This window comes from Octopus bimaculoides, chromosome 13 (genome assembly GCF_046866305.1).
Source record: "Octopus bimaculoides isolate indiv1 chromosome 13, ASM4686630v1, whole genome shotgun sequence".
In the NCBI taxonomy this organism is placed as follows: domain Eukaryota; kingdom Metazoa; phylum Mollusca; class Cephalopoda; order Octopoda; family Octopodidae; genus Octopus; species Octopus bimaculoides.
This window is the reverse complement of record NC_142940.1, coordinates 63,970,457-63,991,318: the sequence shown is the minus strand read 5'-3', so window position 1 is coordinate 63,991,318 and position 20,862 is coordinate 63,970,457. Positions and strand designations below refer to the sequence as shown.

At 37.4% G+C, this 20,862-nt stretch overlaps 1 protein-coding gene across 2 annotated transcripts in view; it reads right to left on the bottom strand.

The window, feature by feature from the left end:
- Positions 1–20,862, bottom strand: part of LOC106880625 (transmembrane protein 184C) — a 31,993-nt gene that overhangs the window by 9,729 nt on the left and 1,402 nt on the right. Inside the window, exons 1-5 of one of the 2 annotated variants that reach the window (XM_014930659.3) lie at positions 20,496–20,751; positions 17,599–17,635; positions 10,575–10,777; positions 7,724–7,798; positions 1,682–1,775 (exon numbers count right to left, since the gene is read on the bottom strand). In XM_014930659.3, coding sequence (XP_014786145.1) covers positions 1,682–1,775; positions 7,724–7,798; positions 10,575–10,777; positions 17,599–17,635; positions 20,496–20,536 — 450 coding nt within the window. In that variant the 5' untranslated portion in view covers positions 20,537–20,751. Of the gene's footprint in view, positions 1–1,681; positions 1,776–7,723; positions 7,799–10,574; positions 10,778–17,598; positions 17,636–20,495; positions 20,752–20,862 lie in introns of those variants that run through there. The other variant, XM_014930658.3, reaches the window with a different exon arrangement.

Sequence of the window (20,862 nt, the reverse complement as noted above, 5' to 3'; positions counted from 1 at the left end):
AACCTGGACTCTTTACTGAAGTGATGTCAAAAAACTAGAGCAATTTCACCAACTGAAGCTCCACTCTATTATGGACATCAAATGGAATGATTATGTGACCAGTGTCTCCATTTTGGAGAGAATGAAAAGCAGCAGGATGAAGGCTACCATGCTGAATCAGCATCTGAGGTAGGCAGGCCAAGTAGCGAGAATCAAAAAAACCAGGCTGCCTTGTCAAATTTTATATGGTGAACATTCCCCCAGAAGGAGATTCTGTGACTGTCCCCTCCATCAATACAAGGACACGCTGAAACAAAGTCTAAAACTGACTGGAATCGATCCCAAAGCCTGGGACATTGAAGCTCAGGCTCGGCTGGCATCCTTCCATTTCCACTGTTACAGATCGGTTTGAAGCTGAACGACAGAAGAAAGAAGAAGAGAAATGACAAGAAAGAAAATGGAGGCTGCAACAACGAAAGCCTCCACCACAGATCCCTAGGGAACTTTGCAAAGGATACTTCCATGCAAGGATTGGCCTCTTTAGTCATGAGAGGCATAAACATGGACAGAGGGGAATGAGCAGTGAAGAAGAAACCAAATAAAGTATCAGACACACAATAAAACACTGATGGTTTCTAATTAATCTAATTCTGTAAAAACATGAGACTGACATGTAGGAATGAAACCTATGATCCTTATCATGAGCTTAACACTCTAACCACTCGGCCACATCTTGATACACTGTGTCTAAATAAATAAGGGCAGTCATAGTTGAAACACTTACTATCATAGGTCTAAATTAGAGCTGAACTCAGTTAACAACTCTTTACTATATACTTTGGACAATCCTTTCTTCCCAGGACTATATCCCACCGAAATGTTTTCCCTTCTAATTTTCCTACAGGTTATCAATCTTCAGCAATTCCTGGGTGAACATCAATGATACTGAGAGTGAAAAAAATGAAGGAATCTTTCTAATCACTCAATCAGCCAGAAATAGCAACCAAATCTCCCTCAAACTATAGCTTGCCATCTTAGAAAGGGAAAGATATAGAATAATGTAGTTTGGAGTACACTATTTCTGGAAATATGACAGGAGTAGTCATGTCTGCTTTATCTGAGACAACTGCAAAAGTTAAACAACATTAACCTCACTGATTTTATCAGTTTGGCTGGGGAAGACTATTGCAAAGATTATGGTTGTTGTATTACTTCCTTCCTTGTAGAGACAGACATGGCCAAGTGGTTGAGAAATTCACTTTACAATCAATAAGTTCTGGATTAAATTCCATTGTATGACAGCTGATCATGTATATTTTACAATAGCCTTAGAACCTAAGCCTTGAAAGTAAAAGTAAAAGGAAACTGAGTGGAAGCCTATTCAGCTGGATTGTACCTCTATTTCAAAACTCCAGTCTTGCTACATACTTTGTGACATTGATTCTGATTGATAATTACATCAAGACATAAATATGTCAATGCAATACTCGGTCACTTATATATTACTGAGGAGGTAGTTCTGTTGAATCAACAATGGATGCACTTATTAGTGAAATCAATGGGGGATTCAATATCTACTGTAAACTAAATCATAAATTATATATATATAAAAAAAAAGAAAAAGCTGAAGTCTTTAGCAGTGATACATTCTTCCCATTGAGGAGTTAAAAAACATATTCTAAATCTCCACTGATGTACTTACAACTTGAGAAGCATTGTTAATGAAAACCAAATATGGCCAAGCAGAATCGACATTGAATTCTCCTTCATCATATTTTCCACACAGTGCAGTAATTCTGAAAAGTAAAAAAAAAGTTGAAAAGAAATCAAAAAAGTAAGGACATATTTCTTGTTCTCCCTTCCCTTGGGTTTTCATATTCAATCTCAGATAATTACATTGCATTGTAGTTATGTCTTATCATTATTACTCTATTGTTATTATTGCTACTAATTAAGGAAGCAAGCTGGCAGAATCCTTAGCTCACCATTTAAGGCGGCAAGCTGACAGAATCATTAGCTCACCATTTAAGGCGGCAAGCTGACAGAATCATTAGCTCACCATTTAAGGCAGCAAGTTGGCAGAATCATTAGCTCACCATTTAAGGCGGCAAGTTGGCAAAATCATTAGCTCACCATTTAAGGCGGCAAGTTGGCAGAATCATTAGCTCACCATTTAAGGCGGCAAGTTGGCAGAATCATTAGCTCACCATTTAAGGCGGCAAGCTGACAGAATCATTAGCTCACCATTTAAGGCAGCAAGTTGGCAGAATCATTAGCTCACCATTTAAGGCGGCAAGTTGGCAAAATCATTAGCTCACCATTTAAGGCGGCAAGTTGGCAGAATCATTAGCTCACCATTTAAGGCAGCAAGTTGGCAGAATCATTAGCTCACCATTTAAGGCGGCAAGTTGGCAAAATCATCAGCTCACCATTTAAGGCAGCAAGTTGGCAGAATCATTAGCTCACCATTTAAGGCAGCAAGTTGGCAGAATCATTAGCTCACCATTTAAGGCAGCAAGTTGGCAGAATCATTAGCTCACCATTTAAGGCGGCAAGTTGGCAAAATCATTAGCTCACCATGCAAAATGCTTAGTGATATTTCATCTGTCTTGACGTTCTGAGTTCAAATTCTGCTGAAGCTAACTTGGCCCTTTATACATTTTAGGGTCAATAAAAAAAGGACCAGTTGAGCATTCGGGTCAATGTAATCAATTAGCCCCCGCCACTAACCCAAAATTTCAGGCTTTGTGCTGACAGTAGAAATGATTATTATTATTATTGTTATTAGTATTATTATTCAGTTGTTTATTTTATTGCATGCTTTTACTACTGAATGCAGCTGTGGGTATGGACAGTGTTTTGTTATTTTTACTGTATTGGCAGTATCCTACATATTATATTTCTGCTACCGAACAATGCTATTTTCTGTATGTTAAGCATGGGAAAAAGACATGAGTTTTTGGCTATGTATTTGTTTGCATGTTTTTTTGATCATTCCCAAACCACGTATTATTACAGGGATTATTTCGGATTTTCAGGACCCACATTTGTGCTATTGATATTTTCAAATTATTTAGATATATGTATGATTTGTCAACTAGGAGGCATTTCTCTTCTTGGTGGTCTTTGACAACAATATCTGGCCAGTTAATTTTGATTTCCTTGTCTGTGTGTATAGACCAAAGCATGGTCACTTCACTGTTTTCAGAAAACTTTTCTGGTATATATTTATAACCATTTCTTTTCTGTTGGTATTTCATAGTGACGGCATAACATTGATGTATGTAAGTGATTGTCTATGGATGTATTCATTCTTGGCTAAGACTGGGCAGCCAGAGATAATGTGGTTAATTGTTTCTGCCTCATCTCTACATACTGTATTCTACTTCATTGTATACTTTGCAAGGTCTCTCGTAGGAAGGCTCTGGCCTTGTGTCACAATCAAGTTTTCAGCCCTGCATTTCTCAGCCAGTACTGAGAGTTTTCTTTTATTGTTATCTATTTTCAATTTGTCCAGCACTTTTCCAGTATTGGTCATGTAGAGGCTTTTCTTGTTATTTTATTATGGCATTTTGAAGCCCCAGCTATAGAACAGAATTCAACTGTTTTACTCTTGAAGCAGACATTATTTTGATTGCTTTTCTGTTCAATATGTAATAAAATTGCTCACTGCTTTTGCTGCCTCCCTCATTACTTGTATAATTTATCTAGACCCTAAAGAATTTTTGTATTTTGGTTAACAGACAATGCTAGTTCATAATATATACATATTTCAATATCTAATTAAGTAATAATGTTTTAAATGCAAAAATAGAGCTATGTTAAGGGAAATTTATCAATAATAATAATAATAATAATAATAATAATTATTATTATTATTATTATTATCCCTAGTTTCTGCATTGCCCACCAGATAAGGAATCGGGGGAACCTGTCAAAGGCTTTCTCCAAGTCAACAAAAGCCAAGTATAGGGGTTTATCTTTGGCTAGGTATTTCTCCTGCAGTTGCCATACCAGGAATATAGCATCAGTGGTGCTTTTACCTGGCACAAAACCAAACTGCATCTTATCTAGGCTAACTCTCTCCCTAATTAGTTGGGCTATGACGCTCTCCGTGACCTTCATCACCTGATCCAGCAATTTGATACCCCTGTAGTTATTTCTATCTAAAGCATCACCTTTACCTTTGTAGTAGTTGACTGTGGTGCTGCTACAGCATTCATTGGGTATGACTCCTTTGTGTATCACCTGGTTAACTATATGGGTGACTAGACCATAACCCACACCACCAGCTATATTAAGCATCTCAGCAGTGATTCCTGATGGACAGGGGGATTTTCATGACTTCATACCCTTAATTGCTTTATCTACCAGGATGCAATCAATTCGGGTAGCTTGTCCTTTGACTGGATCAACATTTGGCAGGCTCTCCTCCATTCATTCTCCACATTCAGCAGTCTTTCATAATGGCTTTTCCAAGCCTCTTTCTTTGCAGAATCATTAAAAGCAAGTGCACCATCATCCATGCAGACATATTTCTCTCTTATGACATCACAATTTTCTCTCAGACACTGTCTTGCAATCTGAAATATTTCAGTTCTTTCGTCTTCACATCACTGAACATTAGCAAACTTCTTCTTTTCTGCTTCTCCCTTGGCTATGCATACCTGTCACCCAGCTTCCCTTCTGGCTATCTGGCTACTATTCTTCCAGGTTTTCCAGGCTTGCTCTAATGGCCTTGTCTACCATATTATTCCACTACCACGTTACCCTAGGTCTGGAAGGGACTTTGCACCAGATTTGGCATGTGGCGCTCAGTAAGCTGTCCCATAAGAATTTCCGGTTATCCTCTATGTTCCAAGTCTGTAGCTCTTCCCTCTCATCAAATTTCTCAATGAGGATGTCCCTAAATCACTGACCATGTGAAGGGTTCTTCAGCTTCCAAATCCTTCCTTTCTGGTTTGGTCTGCTTCTTGGCATCCTTTTGGCCTCGAATCTAAAGTCCTTAATGACTAGTGTATGCTGGGGAGTACATTCTTCACCAGGGTGGGTCTTTGTATTTAAGAGCAACCTTGCATCCCACTGTCTGGTGGGGATGAAATCAATCTAGCTAGCAGAGTCACCTGATAGATAGATTATCAGGTGGCTGTCTGGCTTCCTAAAGTTAGTGTTGCAGATTAATAGGTTGCTTGCATCACAGAACTCCAGTAGCCTAGTTCCCTCTTCGTTTCAGGAACCAATTCCATGGCCCCCGTGATCACCACCATGGAAGATACCAGATTGCTGTCCAACATGCCAATTAAAATCTCCAGCCCTAAAGATGAGGTCATTGCCACTAGTCTTTGAGGTAGCCTGTAGAAGGGTATCATAAAAATGGTCCTTCTGATCATTTGGTAGGCCCACTTGTGGGGTGTAGGCAGAGATAATTGTAGCTATACTATTCTGCAAGACTAGCCTGAGCCGAAGCACTCTATCGCTTACCCTGACTACCTCTATGACCTTATCCACCCATTTCTCTGCAAGGAGTATGCCTACATCTCCTACTCCGTCACTTATCTTCTTAATACTCACCCTTCCATCACCTTTCTAACTATGGCAACTGCTGTGATCATATCAGAGCAGAATCTACACATCTTTCTTCCACTTTGTGCTACTAGTTACCTCCCCTTTTCCTTCGAACCATTTTCTTTAAAATCCATCCTTTCTTTTTTCACTATCATCTCTTGTTATTACTCCTTTCTCTACCTCCAGTTATCTCTTCCATTCCTCTGAAATACCTCTTAGGAATGCCATACCTCATCTTTAACACCTTCTCATATCTGCTGTCATTCTCAACAATTTTCCTGGAGGGAGCAGAGTCTTGTTTTCCTACTTACAATAACTTAATTCATTGTATGTATTCTCAATGTTACCCCTTTCCATTATTATTTCCACCTTTCTTGGCCTTCAGTTATCTCTATCTCTTCACCGAGATACATCTTGGGACTGTCATTGCCTTACCTTTAACACCCTCCCTTATCTGCAGTCAATGACTTCTCCCACCCCACCTTTGCACCCCCCATTCATTATAGCCACCCCTACATACTTCTAACATCCATCTCTATCATTAAATTTGCTCTTCATAACAGGTTCAATTATGCTCAGACAGCTATAATAATTATTGATCAAAAGTGCCCTTCAGACACCAAGTTGTAATGGTACAATCAGAATGAGCATTTGCTCTTTGATCAAGAATACTGCCAAATTCTAAGGCAGAAGTATTTTACACTATTAGCAAGAATTCTTTACAATAGTCAAGTGATCAGTAACTAAATAAGCTCCTCCAACTTTGCTTGCCAGGAGGGTGTTGTGTTGAACATAAGAGATACATCTCACCCAACCCTCTATTCTCCCACCCTGCGCATCATTCCCATATTTTCTGATCTACCTATACGTCTGTTATACTATTATTCTCCTCCTCCTTTTTCCTATACTGCCACTTATTATGTCTACCTTTCTGAACAATCCCTACTGTTTCACCACCTTACCCTTTTCTTCCATTCACTATATATTCAGCTCTACTCTCATCTCTAACCATTTGTCACCCTCCTCCTCCAACACTTGAAACAACCATACTTGTAGGACAATGACACTCACTACTATCATGTAATATCTAGACAAGAGTACACACACACTTGGGATTCTTTCAGTTTCTGTTTACTAAATATACTCACAAGGCATTGGTTGGCCCAGGGCTAGAGAGAAAACACTTGCCCAAGGTGCCACTAGAACTGAAGCCAAGATCACATGATTGTGAAGCAAGCTTCTTAACCACACAGCTTCACTTGCACCTATATTCATGTGTGCATGGTTGGGATATACATACATTCATATATATGTGTTATATATTACCTAGCTTGAAAATATGCAAGAGTTGGCAACAGAAAGAGCATCCAGATGTAGAAACTCTGCCTCAACATATTTCCCCTGACCCATGCAAGCATGGGAATGTTGATGTTAATGATGATGATGATGATGATGATGTAAAACTGACTTAGGTGCGATTTGAATACAGAACAGATATTCTGTAGTCAAATCAAATGTAATCAAATGATAGTTTTATAATGTTTTTAGTGAGGAGGAAAGAATATCACCTGTGACTCTTTACAGAAACTAATAGCATGGAAGGAGGTAAGTATTAAGAAACCAGTGATTTAACTCTAATGCTTGCAACATAGTGAGCTCTACCAAAGGTACTTTGGGTGCTGCAAGTGATGTTAAACCAGGTGAAATATTAAGTCTAACACCTAAATAGGTCATGGTAGGATTTGAACTCAGAATGTAAAGAAGGGGAACAAAGACCACAAGTCATCTGTCTGACACACTATCGTTTCTGTGAATCCACAGCCCTTGACTGCTACTTACTCATCATGCCAGAAGGATGACAAGAAAAGTTTGACCTCATCAGGATTTGATCTCAAAATACAAGGTGATGGAATAAAAAAAAAAAACAAAAAAAAAACAACTAAATGCATTTTCACCAAATTCTGTTGACCATCCACAGCCCTTATACCTGTAAGGAAAACGTATGCAGAGAGATAATTCCAATGGAATGTGTTTGGTGCAGGGTTTGAACGCATTAAGGGATATTTAATAAAAAGCAATAGTGATGGGATGATTGAAAGAAATATTGTCAACTTTCAATAAATAAAACTCTAGTGATCTATATATGCAAAACAAGAAATAATATTCCAGCCATACTTACAAGGCTAACACTGTTGTAGTTGGTCGTATGATTGTGTATTGTAATACTCCATGCTTGCAATTTCTGATGAATTTACTACAAAAAAAGTTTGAAATGAAGTTATTTATTTGCTAAGTTATCACAAAATAAGATTCTTTGTTTCTTCCTTTACAAATATTTGCTACTACCACCGAGATCTGCACCCACAGTCGGCTTCACCTGAGCTCGCATTTAGTAATTATTAGTCTTTAGTTCTTTTCTTGGTCTCAGTCATTGGATTGCAGTTATGCTGGGGTACTATCTTAAAGTCAACTATATAAGTTACCATACTTAGTCTGATATTCAGTAACCTCAGAAAGAGAGAAGATAAATACTAGATGAAAAGGAACATAACCAAATGATGCAACCAGTAATTGATTGGTTGGAAACCTCTGACTATCTGCACTGTTGCTCATAAAATGCATCATATATTCCCCAACATTATCTTAGCAGCATGCATGTGTACACACACACACACACACACACACAAAGAATAATGTTGATAAATCACAATACATAGTTATAGCAATTGTCTGAAGGTTTGCATTAAGCTAAAATACAAAGATGAAGTCCAATGAACACTTAAATGTTGCTGATATTGAAGAAAGAGAGGCATAGCTAATACAGTTTAACTCAAAACTTAATACAAGACACAAGGCCTTAATTAATTAAGCTAAAATTCTTTTGCATGATATGGCATCAAACTGTATTCTACAAGTCAGGATTGTTCGATTCAATATTTAAAGTTTTCTGATGAAAATAACTTAAAACAGCAAAAACCAGATAATGGTTTCCTGCTAAAGTGTAAAGCAGATGTTTCTTTCACAAAACTTTTCAGTAAAAATTATCAAAAGCGGAGCTCATTAAATTTGCTCTTCATAACAGGTTCAATTATGCTCAGACAGTTATAAGAATTATTGATCAAAAGTGCCCTTCAGACACCAAGTTGTAATGGTACAATCAGAATGAGCATTTGCTCTTTGATCAAGAATACTGCCAAATTCTAAGGCAGAAGTATTTTACACTATTAGCAAGAACTCTTTACAATAGTCAAGTGATCAGTAACTAAATAAGCTCCTCCAACTTTGTTTGCTAAGAGGGTGTTGTGTTGAACATAAGAGGTATCAGATGTGGTGTGCAAGAGAGACAACTGCACTGGTATGGTCATGTGATGCATAAGGATGAGGGCAGCTGTGTGAAGAAGTGTCACACTAACAGTCGAGGGAAGCTGAGGTAGACCCAGGAAGACATGGGACAAGGTGGTGAAATGCAATCTCTGAATGTTGGGCCGCACTGAGGCAATGACAAGCAACTAAGACCTTTGACAATATGCTGTGCTTGAGAAGTCCTGCCAAGCCAAGTGAGATCGTAGTTGTGACCAATGCCAATGTCACATAACTGATCTGTTAAAAGCACCCTTCAAACGTTGGCCAATATGCTTTGCTTGTGAAAACCTGTCAAGCTGAGTGAAATTGTAGTCATAGTTGATGGCAATGCCATCTGAGTGGAATGTAAAAAGCACTGTTCAAACATTGAGCCGAATGGAGGCAGTGACAGGCGACCAAGACCTCTGCTGATACACCATGCTTGTGTAGACCTGTCAAACCAAGTGAGACTGTAGTCGTGACCGATGTCATGTCAGGTCAATGGTACCTGTGCCGGTGGCATGTAAAAAACACCCACTACACTCTCAGAGTGGTTAGCATTTTGAAGGGCATCCAGCTGTAGAAACTTTGCCAAATCAGATAAGAACCTGGTGCAGCTCTCCGGCTAACCAGTCTTCAGTCAAACCATCTAACCCATGCCAGCATGGAAAACAAATGTTAAATGATGATGATGATATATATATATATATGCTATTGTATTAGCATCATCATGCATCTGAAAATAAATGATTTCTGTGTCTTTCAATACATTTCAACGCTTCTAAAGCAAACTTTGTTTACTTTCATCATAAGTTGAATTTAATGTTAGCGTCTTACAAAGCCAGATTTATAAATTCTAAAATTGAAGAACAATTTGTTACTGGGCGGTTTAGCGTAAAGGTAAAGCACTTGACAGGAATGTGAGTTCAAGCTGCATGTCTGGCCACTGCAATATATGGATAGTTTATCCTGTTGTTCATGCTATTGTATTAGCACCATCATGCGTTTGAGAATATCTTATATATATGTATGTATAAAGGATAAAATCCTTTCTAAGAGCAGAAAAATTTGCCAGTACTGGTTGCCGGCAAATTTTTCTGTTCTTGAAAAGGATTTTATCCTTAATACATACTGTTCAGTATTTATGTGTTAAAAAACAAGAAAAAAAGAAATATATATCTTTCTACTTGTTCTACAATACATTTCAGCACTTCAAAAACAAACTTGTTTGTTTACATATGATGTAAGTTTTATATATATATATATATATATATATAGCACCCACTGCACTCTCAGAGTGGTTGGCGTTAGGAAGGGCATCCAGTTGTAGAAACATTGTCAGATCAGATTGGAGCCTTGTGCAGCTGCTGGCTCTCCAGACCTCAGTCAAACTGTCCAACCCATGCCAGCATGAAAAACAGACGTTAAACGATGATGATGATGATGATATATATATATATACACATATACACATACACACACACACACACACACACACATGCATGTATGATGGCCACTTCCTCGTTTCTGATGGTACTTCAAGCGATACCTGTGTATGATGCTTTTTAAAGTGAAGTGAGGCTTTGTACACAACCTATTCACACAGACAAACATCTGACTACAAAATAATGCATTGGGATAAGTTAATGCCTGTCCTTAAGATACAAAAGAGTTAATTTAATACTTACCGTCCCATGGGCCAAGGAGGATGCAGACAAAATGGGAAAAAATGATTAACTTGGCTTTTTAGTGAGAGAACAACTTCCAGGGAATATTCATTATGCAAGTAGCTGAGTAAGTAACTCATGAAATTGTAGATGACATAAGCTTCGTAACATTCTCTCAGGGTATCCAAATAAATTGCAGCTTGTGGAAAGCGCAATGCAAACCACTGAAAGAGAATGATGAAGATGATTAGAAAAATAATAGTTTCAATTTTGGCACAAGGCTAGCAATGGTTTTTCTTTTTTGGTGGTGGGGTACTTGACTGATACTTATATTTATCAACACAAAAGGATAGGGGACAAAGTTGACCATGGTAGTGTTTGATAAATAAGCAGAAGAATGCAGCTAAGTATTTTGTCCAATGTGCTAATGATTTTGCCAATAATGATTTTTGTTATATACCCAGGCCTATTCCCCACTTTTTTCAGAAGTGGGTAGGCACAACAAAACACACACCAGGCATTCCATTCGTTTCCCAGCTCAAAGAGGCGAGCCCCATTCTATGCTCAGGTCAAGACATAGAAAGCAACCCCCAATATCAGCAGCTGGGCCTGACAGCATAGCTGGTTTACCCCCGTCACATCATACTGGTTCTGTACCCCTTTGAGCAACATCAAATTCACTCATCTGTCCACAAACACTCTTCAAGCTTTCCTATTATTTATAAATTCTTTCTCACTCCATCACCTCTAACCACCAAAGCTTTCCTCACTCCATCCATCCACACAAACCGAGGTCTGCCTCTGGTTCTGCTGCCTACCACTTCTGCCTTCATCACCCTCCTTACCATCCACTCCTCACCCATCCTTCTCCATGTGGCCAAACCACCTGAACATTTGTCTATCCAATTTGGATGTTAGTTTTTCTCTCATCTCTGCTCACTTTCGCACCTCCACATCCTGTCCATCCATGTCACACCAACCATAGCCCTCAGACATCTCATCTCAAACACATCTAGTTGCCTCCTTTCCACCTCTCTCATCCCCCACGTCTCTGCACCATATAACATTGTCAGCACAATCACGCCCTCACACAAACCTCTTTTCACTTTCATATTCAACCTTTCACAACTCCAAGTATCTTACTCCCCTCCTTCACTCTGTATCCCACTTCCTCAACCCCCCCCCCCCATCCACTGTCACATAAGGATCCCAGATCCTTAAAAACACTCACCTCCTCTAACATCTCACCATTTATACTCACATCCATCCTACCAGCCATTCCATCTCTCAAACATCTCATCACCTTACTCTTATAGTTACATTCACTTTCAGTTTCCTCCTCTCACAAACTCTACCACCAGTCTCCTCAGCTGCTCTTCCAAATCTGCCATCAGTACTGTTTCATCAGCAAACAACTATTGACTCACCTGCCATTTCTCTCCAATTTCTTCCACCATTTGGGTTCCCCTACCAAAGGTTCTAGCATTTATCTCTCTCACCACACCATCCATATATAAATTAAACAGCCATGGAGATATCACACAACCCTGTCTTAACTCCACCTCCACATCAAACCACTCACTTACTTCACCACCCACTCTAACGCATACCCTACTTTCTCTAAAAAAAAATTCTGGACAGCTCTCAACAACCTACCATCTACTCCATACAACAGCAACACCTGCCACATTGCATCCCTGTCCATGCGGTCACATGCCTTCTCTCGGTCCATAAAGGCCTAATACACCACTCTCCATTTTGCCAAAAAAAGCTTCTCACACGTCTGCCTTACTACAAATATTTGATCTGTAAACCACCTTCCACTCCTAAAACCACAATTTTGGGAGACGGGAGTTAGTTGTTGCCATCAACCTCAGTACTTCCTTGATACTTGACTTTTTCAACCCCAAAAGAATGATAGGCCAAGCTGACTATGACAAAATTTGATGTCAAAACATGAAGAGCCAGAATCAATACCACAAGATATTTCTTCTGCCAGCTCACTGCCTTTGATAGTAATGATAATGGTTCCTGATCTCAGCATAAGGCCAGCTGTTTTGTGGGGAAGGCATAAGTCAATACCATCAACCCTAGTACATGACTGGTACTTTATTTTTCAACTCTAGAAGGATGAAAGGCAAAGCTGATCTTGGTGGGATTTGAACTCAGACTGTGCAGACAGCACAAAAACTGCAAAGCAGCTTTCCTAATGGTTTAATGATTCTACCAGCTTGCAGCCTTTCATGATGATGATCATCATCATCATCATTGTCCTCATTTTAACATCCACTTTTCCACGCTTGCATAGATTGGATGAAGGTTATGGAGGTAAATTTTGTATGGTGCCTTCTTATTGCTTGTCTTGTGTGTTCCAAGAAAGGTAGTATGCCCCCATGATCAGACAAGTTTTTTGCGGAATATTGAAAATGAATGGCAATGCTTGTATAACAGTGACATTTATTCACAACTAGGTGCAACTGCAGAAATAAGTCCCATTGTCCGTTATTAGGAAATTGTAGCACCCGTAACGTAGTGTACAGATGCATTATAAGTACAATAACCGAGAATTATATTTACATAGGATGTAGTATTAATGTGAAACAGAGAATATATAACCATAAGTCTTCTTTTAGACTAAGACATAAGGCAAATAGTACGACATTAAAAGATAATGGTATTAATTTTAGCCTTTAATGGGAAATTTCTGCTTTTGGCAAAATCATATTTGGGGAAATTTCTGCTAGAAATAGCAGCTAAATCACCGTTTTTGGCAATAACATATTTGTAGAAATTTCTGCTTTTGGCAAAATCATATCTAGCGAAATTTCTGCTAGAAATAGCAGCTAAATCACCGTTTTTGGCAAAATCATATTTGGGGTAATTTCTGCTTGTTTGGCAAAATCATATTTGGCGAAATTTCTGCTAGAAATAGCAGCTAAATCACCGTTTTTGGCAAAATCATATTGGAGAAATTTCTGCTAGAAATAGCAGCTAAATCACCGTTTTTGGCAAAATCATATTTGGAGAAATTTCTGCTTTTGGCAAAATCATATTTGGCGAAATTTCTGCTAGAAATAGCAGCTAAATTACCGTTTTTGGCAAAATTGGTGAAATTTCTGCCTTTGGCAAAATCATGTTTTAGCTTTTTCTGCAGGTGTTCTTAGCTTTTTTCTGCAGGTGTTTTAGCTTTTTCTGCAGGTGTTCTTAGCTTTTTCTGCATGTGTTCTTAGCTTTTTCTGCAGCTAAATCACCGTTTTTTGCAAAATCATATTTGGCGTAATTTCTGCTAGAAATAGCAGCTAAATCACCGTTTATGGCAAAATCATATTTGGAGAAATTTCTGCTTTTGGCAAAATCATATTTGGCGAAATTTCTGCTAGAAATAGCAGCTAAATCACCGTCTTTGGCAAAATCATTTTGGGAGAAATTTCTGCTTTTGGCAAAATCATATTTGGAGAAATTTCTGCTTTTGGCAAAATCATATTTGGCGAAATTTCTGCTAGAAATAGGAGCTAAATCACCGTTTTTGGCAAAATTGGTGAAATTCCTGCTTTTGGCAAAATCATGTTTTAGCTTTTTGTGCAGGTGTTCTTAGCTTTTTCTGCATGTGTTCTTGGCTTTTTCTGCAGCTAAATCACCGTTTTTGGCAAAATCATATTTGGAGAAATTTCTGCTTTTGGCAAAATCATATTTGGCGAAATTTCTGCTAGAAATAGGAGCTAAATCACCGTTTTTGGCAAAATTGGTGAAATTCCTGCTTTTGGCAAAATCATATTTTAGCTTTTTGTGCAGGTGTTCTTAGCTTTTTCTGCAGGTGTTCTTAGCTTTTTCTGCAGGTGTTCTTAGCTTTTTCTGCAGGTGTTCTTAGCTTTTTCTGCAGGTGTTCTTAGTTTTTTTATGCAGGTGTTCTTAGCTTTTTCTGCAGCTAAATCACCGTTTTTGGCAAAATCATATTTGGCGAAATTTCTGCTAGAAATAGCAGCTAAATCACCGTTTTTGGCAAAATCATATTTGGAGAAATTTCTGCTTTTGGCAAAATCATATTTGGCGAAAATTCTGCTAGAAATAGCAGCTAAATCACCGTTTTTGGCAAAATTGGTGAAATTTCTGCTTTTGGCAAAATCATGTTTTAGCTTTTTCTGCAGGAAGTTAAAAAAAATTTTGGCCTAAGACACTACATGGACCCTAAAAGAATTTTGCTCCTGAAAAATGGAGCTCATGGAGCTGAAAAATGTGGGAGTTAAGGCCCCTATTGGTGATGGGTGTATTAATGTCAACCAGAGAAGTTTAATTGTTGGGAATCTTTTTCACTTGTGTGTAATATGTATTGTTTGAATTTCTTTGAAATAGGAAATATATGTATGTTCACTGGGTTTGTAAAAGAGAGAAAAGCTACAGGAAAGCAAAAGACGAATGATCATGATAATTAGTCAGCTACCGTAGCCTAGTCGTTACCACTCCCCAATGTAGGATTCCTCACCATACAGGTGACATGCACAGCTTTAAGATGCATTATGGATCTATAGCAATTGGAAGGGCATGACCCAATTGAAACAACAATGTGTGACGTTTGGAGTAAAAGGAAATGAAAGTATCGTATCTGGAGTTTGCAAATGACCGCTATACCAATAAGTAACTGGGCAGAAAATATTTACAATCAATAAATGTCTTAGAACAACCAGTCACTCATCTGGGAAGGCCTTGAAATCAATGTTACCAACTGGGGACTATATGTGTCGCAGTGATAATAAAAAGACTCAAAGGGGGTCTGCAACGAAATAATTTTACTCAACACTTTGCAAGTGAATCAGTGGAGGCAAAGATGAGTTTCATTTACTTGACAATTTATGCACCACATTGCAGAAATCACAATGTAAGTATATCTGAAAGGATAGTCTTACGCTGTTGTACCGTTGAATTACAAATAATGCTCATCTGTTATGTTCGGGTGACCCTATAGCTACCAATGGTATAACTGTATTCATCTTTGCTTAGGAAAAATGACTAAATTGTGGGTGTGAAGTCCCCATGAAGGGGTCTTTGTAACTTCTAAGAAGAAAAACTTTTAGAAATATTACTTTATTTGTGTGTAATATGTATGGTTAAAATTTCATCAACATCAAAAATATATGAATTTTCATGGGGGTTATGGCCATTATGCATAGAATATAATTTCCAAATTTCTTAAAGATCCATTCAATACTTTTGACGTAGTTTTGGACAAGAAAACAAATGACTAATGTGTGTGTTTGTGTGCATATATATGTGTGTGTGTATGGGTGTATATATGTATAGATATCTGTATGCATTTATATAGGTGTACATATTAGATGTACACCTATATATATACATCTACACATATGTATACATATACATGTATGCATATAGATCTATATCTATATATATATCTATACATATACGTGTACATATACATCTATATGTATACATATACATCTCTCTCGCTCTCTCTCTCTCTCTCTGTCTATATATATATATATATATATATATATATACATACACACACACACCATTAAAGTGAAAGTATTTGACATGAGTGTTTTCGTTTCACTTTTGACACGTAATACTTAAATAGTGGAGGAGATATTATGTTGCCGTGGGCTCGAACTCTGGAAGAAGTTAAAAGTTTTTTTTGACTAAAACACAACTGGAACCCTAAGTAAGGCATGTGTAAAATTTGAATGAAATTGGTTGCGTAGTTTTCGAGTTTTAGGGATTCACACACACACACACAGACAGACAGACACATATTCTTATTTTTATATATATAGATTATTAAGCGATGTCAAGACAAGGAGACATACACACACACATACACACACACATACACACACACATACACATACCACAATAGGCTTCTTTTAGTTTTCATCTACCAAACCTATTCACAAGGTTTTGGTCAACCTAAATAGAAGACATGCTAGAGATGGCATGCATTGAAACTGAACTTGAAACTATATGGCTGAGAAGCAAAAGCACAAGACCACAAATTTGGGAGTCAGGCAGAAGGACAATTGCAGGATGGTGGAAACAATTGTCATACAGAATAAAGACTAATACCAAATCCATCTTCTGTTTCATTAATCAATTATTATACACACACACACACACACACACACACACACACACGCACACACACATATATTCTTTTTTACTTTTACTTGTTTCAGTCATTTGACTGTGATCATGCTGGAACATCTATACACACAGATACAAACAGTGTAATACACACACAGAGTAACATCCACACACAAGACAAACATACACACACCTATGATAAATATAAGAAAAAGTGATAAGTAAACAAATAAAAAACTATATAAAGGGCATGGATACAAACAACACAGTAAGCAAACAAAGATACACACACAGTAACTTTACAAATGGCTGCAACAACAACAACAACATGAATGAACACACAAACACAGAAAGATACCAGAACAATATGAAAAGTAAGTGTCAAGAACAACAGCAGAAGAGAAAATGTAGGTGAGGGGAGAGTGCAAGTAGCACTAAGAATGATGGTGACAATATAAAAGGCAGATAGAAATAGTGTAGTGGGTATACACACACATAAGCACATGTGCAAAACATACAGACATGCATATGTATGCACATGCACACACAGATGCAAACGCATATACATCATAGAAGGACAGAATGGACTAAGTAGAGCAGCAGAATACATGTATGAAAGACAGTTTAAATGATGTGTGTGTGTGTGTGTGTGTGCGTCTGTGCATGTGCATATACAGACATATGTACATACATACATACATACACATGACAGGCTTCGACACAGATTTCCTCTACTAATTTCACTCAAAGTACATTGACCAGTGCAAGGCTACAGATGAAGACACATGCCAAAAGTGCTCCAGTCAGATGGATACCAAAACCATGTTGTTACATGGCATCAGGTGCCAAACCATTGAATAATACCTTGAGGAACTATTGAAAAAAAAATAAATAATCAAATGAAATAAATTCAATGTAAAATAAGGGTAAATAAATCAGAAGAACTTACAGCATTTAGAGCATAGATTGGAACCATCCATAGTATTCTGAAGAGAGAAGAAAAACTCAGCTTTAGTATACAGAAGATTATATTACGATACTACCATTTCGTTGTACTATATCATTATCATAATCAACAACAACAGTAGCCAGGTTTGAAGTAATGTATGAATATCTACATGGCCATTCAACTTGCCATAAGTAGTAGCAGCTTCATCATATTCAAATCATAATTGTCTCAATAAAGGAAGAGTATATTGAGTAGCTATATAAATATTGATTTTTTTTTTTATGTCATATATAAGTTTGTTTTTTGAAGCACTGAAATGTATTGTAGTACAAATAGAAAGATATATTGTTCAACACGTAAATACTGATAGAATAGCATGTTGTTCTATCAGTATTTATGCATTGAAAAACATGATGCAATCTATATTACATCTAGCGTTTTGGGATGACTTTATAAGTTCTAAATTGCAGAAAAAATTGTCAGTAAAGCAGTTTAGGTTAATGGTAAAGCACTTGACTGGAAATCAAAAGGAGGTGAGTTCGATTCACATGGCTGGTTGCTGACAAATTTTTTTTCTGCTCTGTAAGGATTTTATCCTATATATACTGTTCTATCAGTATTTATGTGTTGAAAAATATATCTTTCTACCTGTACTATTGATTCTTTTTTTTTTTTTTTATAGAAGCACAAAACTTCATAGCTCTGCTTAATCAGAGTTGGCAATATTGACTAATAAAGAGAAACAGTTAACTACTAGGGCATCTGTCAAACCAGATGCCCTACAATATTTGTTCCAGATCTTTGCCTTTTGAGTTCAAATCCCATTGTGGCCTACTTGGGTAGTAGACTTAATTCATTGTTTGGTCTAACACAACTATCTGGCATTTTGAGTGCTTTAAGCAGCATCCACTCATCTGCAAACATTTGGGCTAAGTTTCAGTCTTAGTGACCCTGCTCTTCATTCCTGGCTAAAAGAGTTTAAAGTACTTCAAACAGTATGTTAACAGAAAATGGTAAACACTGAATTAAATGACAGTATTTCATTAACCTATTTTATGTTCTTTGTTCAAATCAAATCTCAGGAGGAATGGGATTCAACTTTATTCTTTGTCCTTATTTATAAAATAAATACCAATCATGTACTAAGATAAATTCAATTAACTACACTCCTACTACTTGGGTACTTGATGCTCATCTGCAAATTATTATCTTTATTATTGTTATCATCATTATTATGTAAGGCGGCAAACTGGCAGAATTGTTAGTACTCTGGGCAAAATGCTTCGTGGTATTTCGTCTGCCGCTATGTTCTGCATTCAAATTCTGCAGGGGTTGACTTTGCCTTTCATCCTTTTGGAGTCAATAAATTAAGTACCAGTGAGACACTGGGGTCGATGTAATCAACTCCCCCCCCCCGCCCAAATGGCTGCCCTTGCGGAAAACTTTGAAACCATTATTTTCATTATTTAATGCGGTGGGCTGACAGGATCGTTAGTGTGCTGAGTGAAATGCTCAGTGGTATTTCATCCACCTGAGTTACGACTGTCTGACATGCATCAAAGCACCATGGTGCACTGATGTTTCAGTTTTTAGCAGGATTTCTGTTGCTCTTCCTAACAACAACCACTTTACATAAGCAAAAGTTCAATATTATTTTTAAATTAATATGGAGTCAAAAATCCACTACTCTTGAGATCAAGATGATGTGGTAATGGTTGAAAAGCCTCAGGGTAGTTGATTGGCAGGATTGTTAGAGCTAAGAACAAAATTGCCTCATAGTATTTAGTTATAGCCCTTTATGTCCTGAGATCAAACCTTCGCAAAGGTTTTTGTTGAAATAGACATTAGTTAAGTAGTGGAGTTGATGTAATCAACCACCCCCACCAAATGCAAGGTCTTGTGCCCACATAAGAAATCAATATGTACGTAGTAATTCTTAATCAGACGATTAGTAACCAAAGATGATCTTGGCAAGATTTGAAGTCAGAATTGTAAAGTGATAAAGTACTAGTGGGACGGACCCACGAATATTTCATGGAATTAACAGTAAAACTATTGGGTAGTTCCTGAAAACTTTATCCCCAAAACCTGAAAGCATAGCCTGTATCAAAAAATATTCACTCATCTGTTATATGGAGGTTACAATTTAATGAGGGTAAAAATTTAATACAACATGGCATACTCTGAAAACTACATTGTTGGTAACTTATAAGCCCAAGTGATGGATTAGAGCCAATAAACATTTCAATTTGCACACACCTTTCAATCCAATCTTATTTTACTTACCCCCTTTAAATTACACCTTGCGCCTGGTTTAATAGTATGAATATTACTTAAAGACACCTATAAAAACTTCAGATACTTTTCCCAAATATCTTCGTTAAATAATTTTTGCACTTCCAATTACAAAATGTAGCTCAAGTGAAAGTTAAAAATAAACACGAAACAAAAATGATAGGTAAAGGAGAACGGTCTTGATGGAGTTGTCATCACGTGTTAATATACGCCCATTCTTATGACAATAACAGAGATATCAATTTACGAAATACGTATAACTCAATTTTCAGGATATTCTTACGTGTTAAGATGTTCAAGCGTTTTTGTTGTTGTTTTGCTTCCTTTTCTACCAGAAAGAAACGGAATGTATCCACCTGATTAGGTAAACGTGCAGAAATTTATAAAATCCATTCCGAATTTCTAAAAGCCAGGAGCGAAATAAATGCAAAAGCATTTGATTCTGTCAGCTGGATGTGTTCCCCATTCTTTCATAGAAGTTGTTACCGTAGTTCTACACGAGAAAAGAAATCGCAGACTTCTTTTAGCAATAAACCCTATAAGCTTTTCGTCATATCTAAAAGCTGCTATGACAGATTATATCAAAGATGGACTATACTCACACTTTCGAGCTTCCATGAGGTAGAACCATCGAACAGAACATAATTTCGAATAATTAGTCGAATGACCATTGTATTGTAGTAAACTACATGATTGCCTAAGCGTGGGCTAACTCAGCCAGAACGTTTGCCAGAATAACACATCCTAACATCAACGGTGAACCCCAGTTAAACCCAAAGAAAATATCTAGACTACTTCTTTCCTCCTCGGTAAGGACTGCATCACATGAACAAAAACATTCTTTCAAAACCATATTATGAGCCTTATGACCGCGAATGCACCCCTGACCTTCGAGCTATGTTGAGCTTTTATGTCCATCGATGCGTATTTAAAGCGTAAAATCCTAAAACTCATAAAGCACATTAAAAG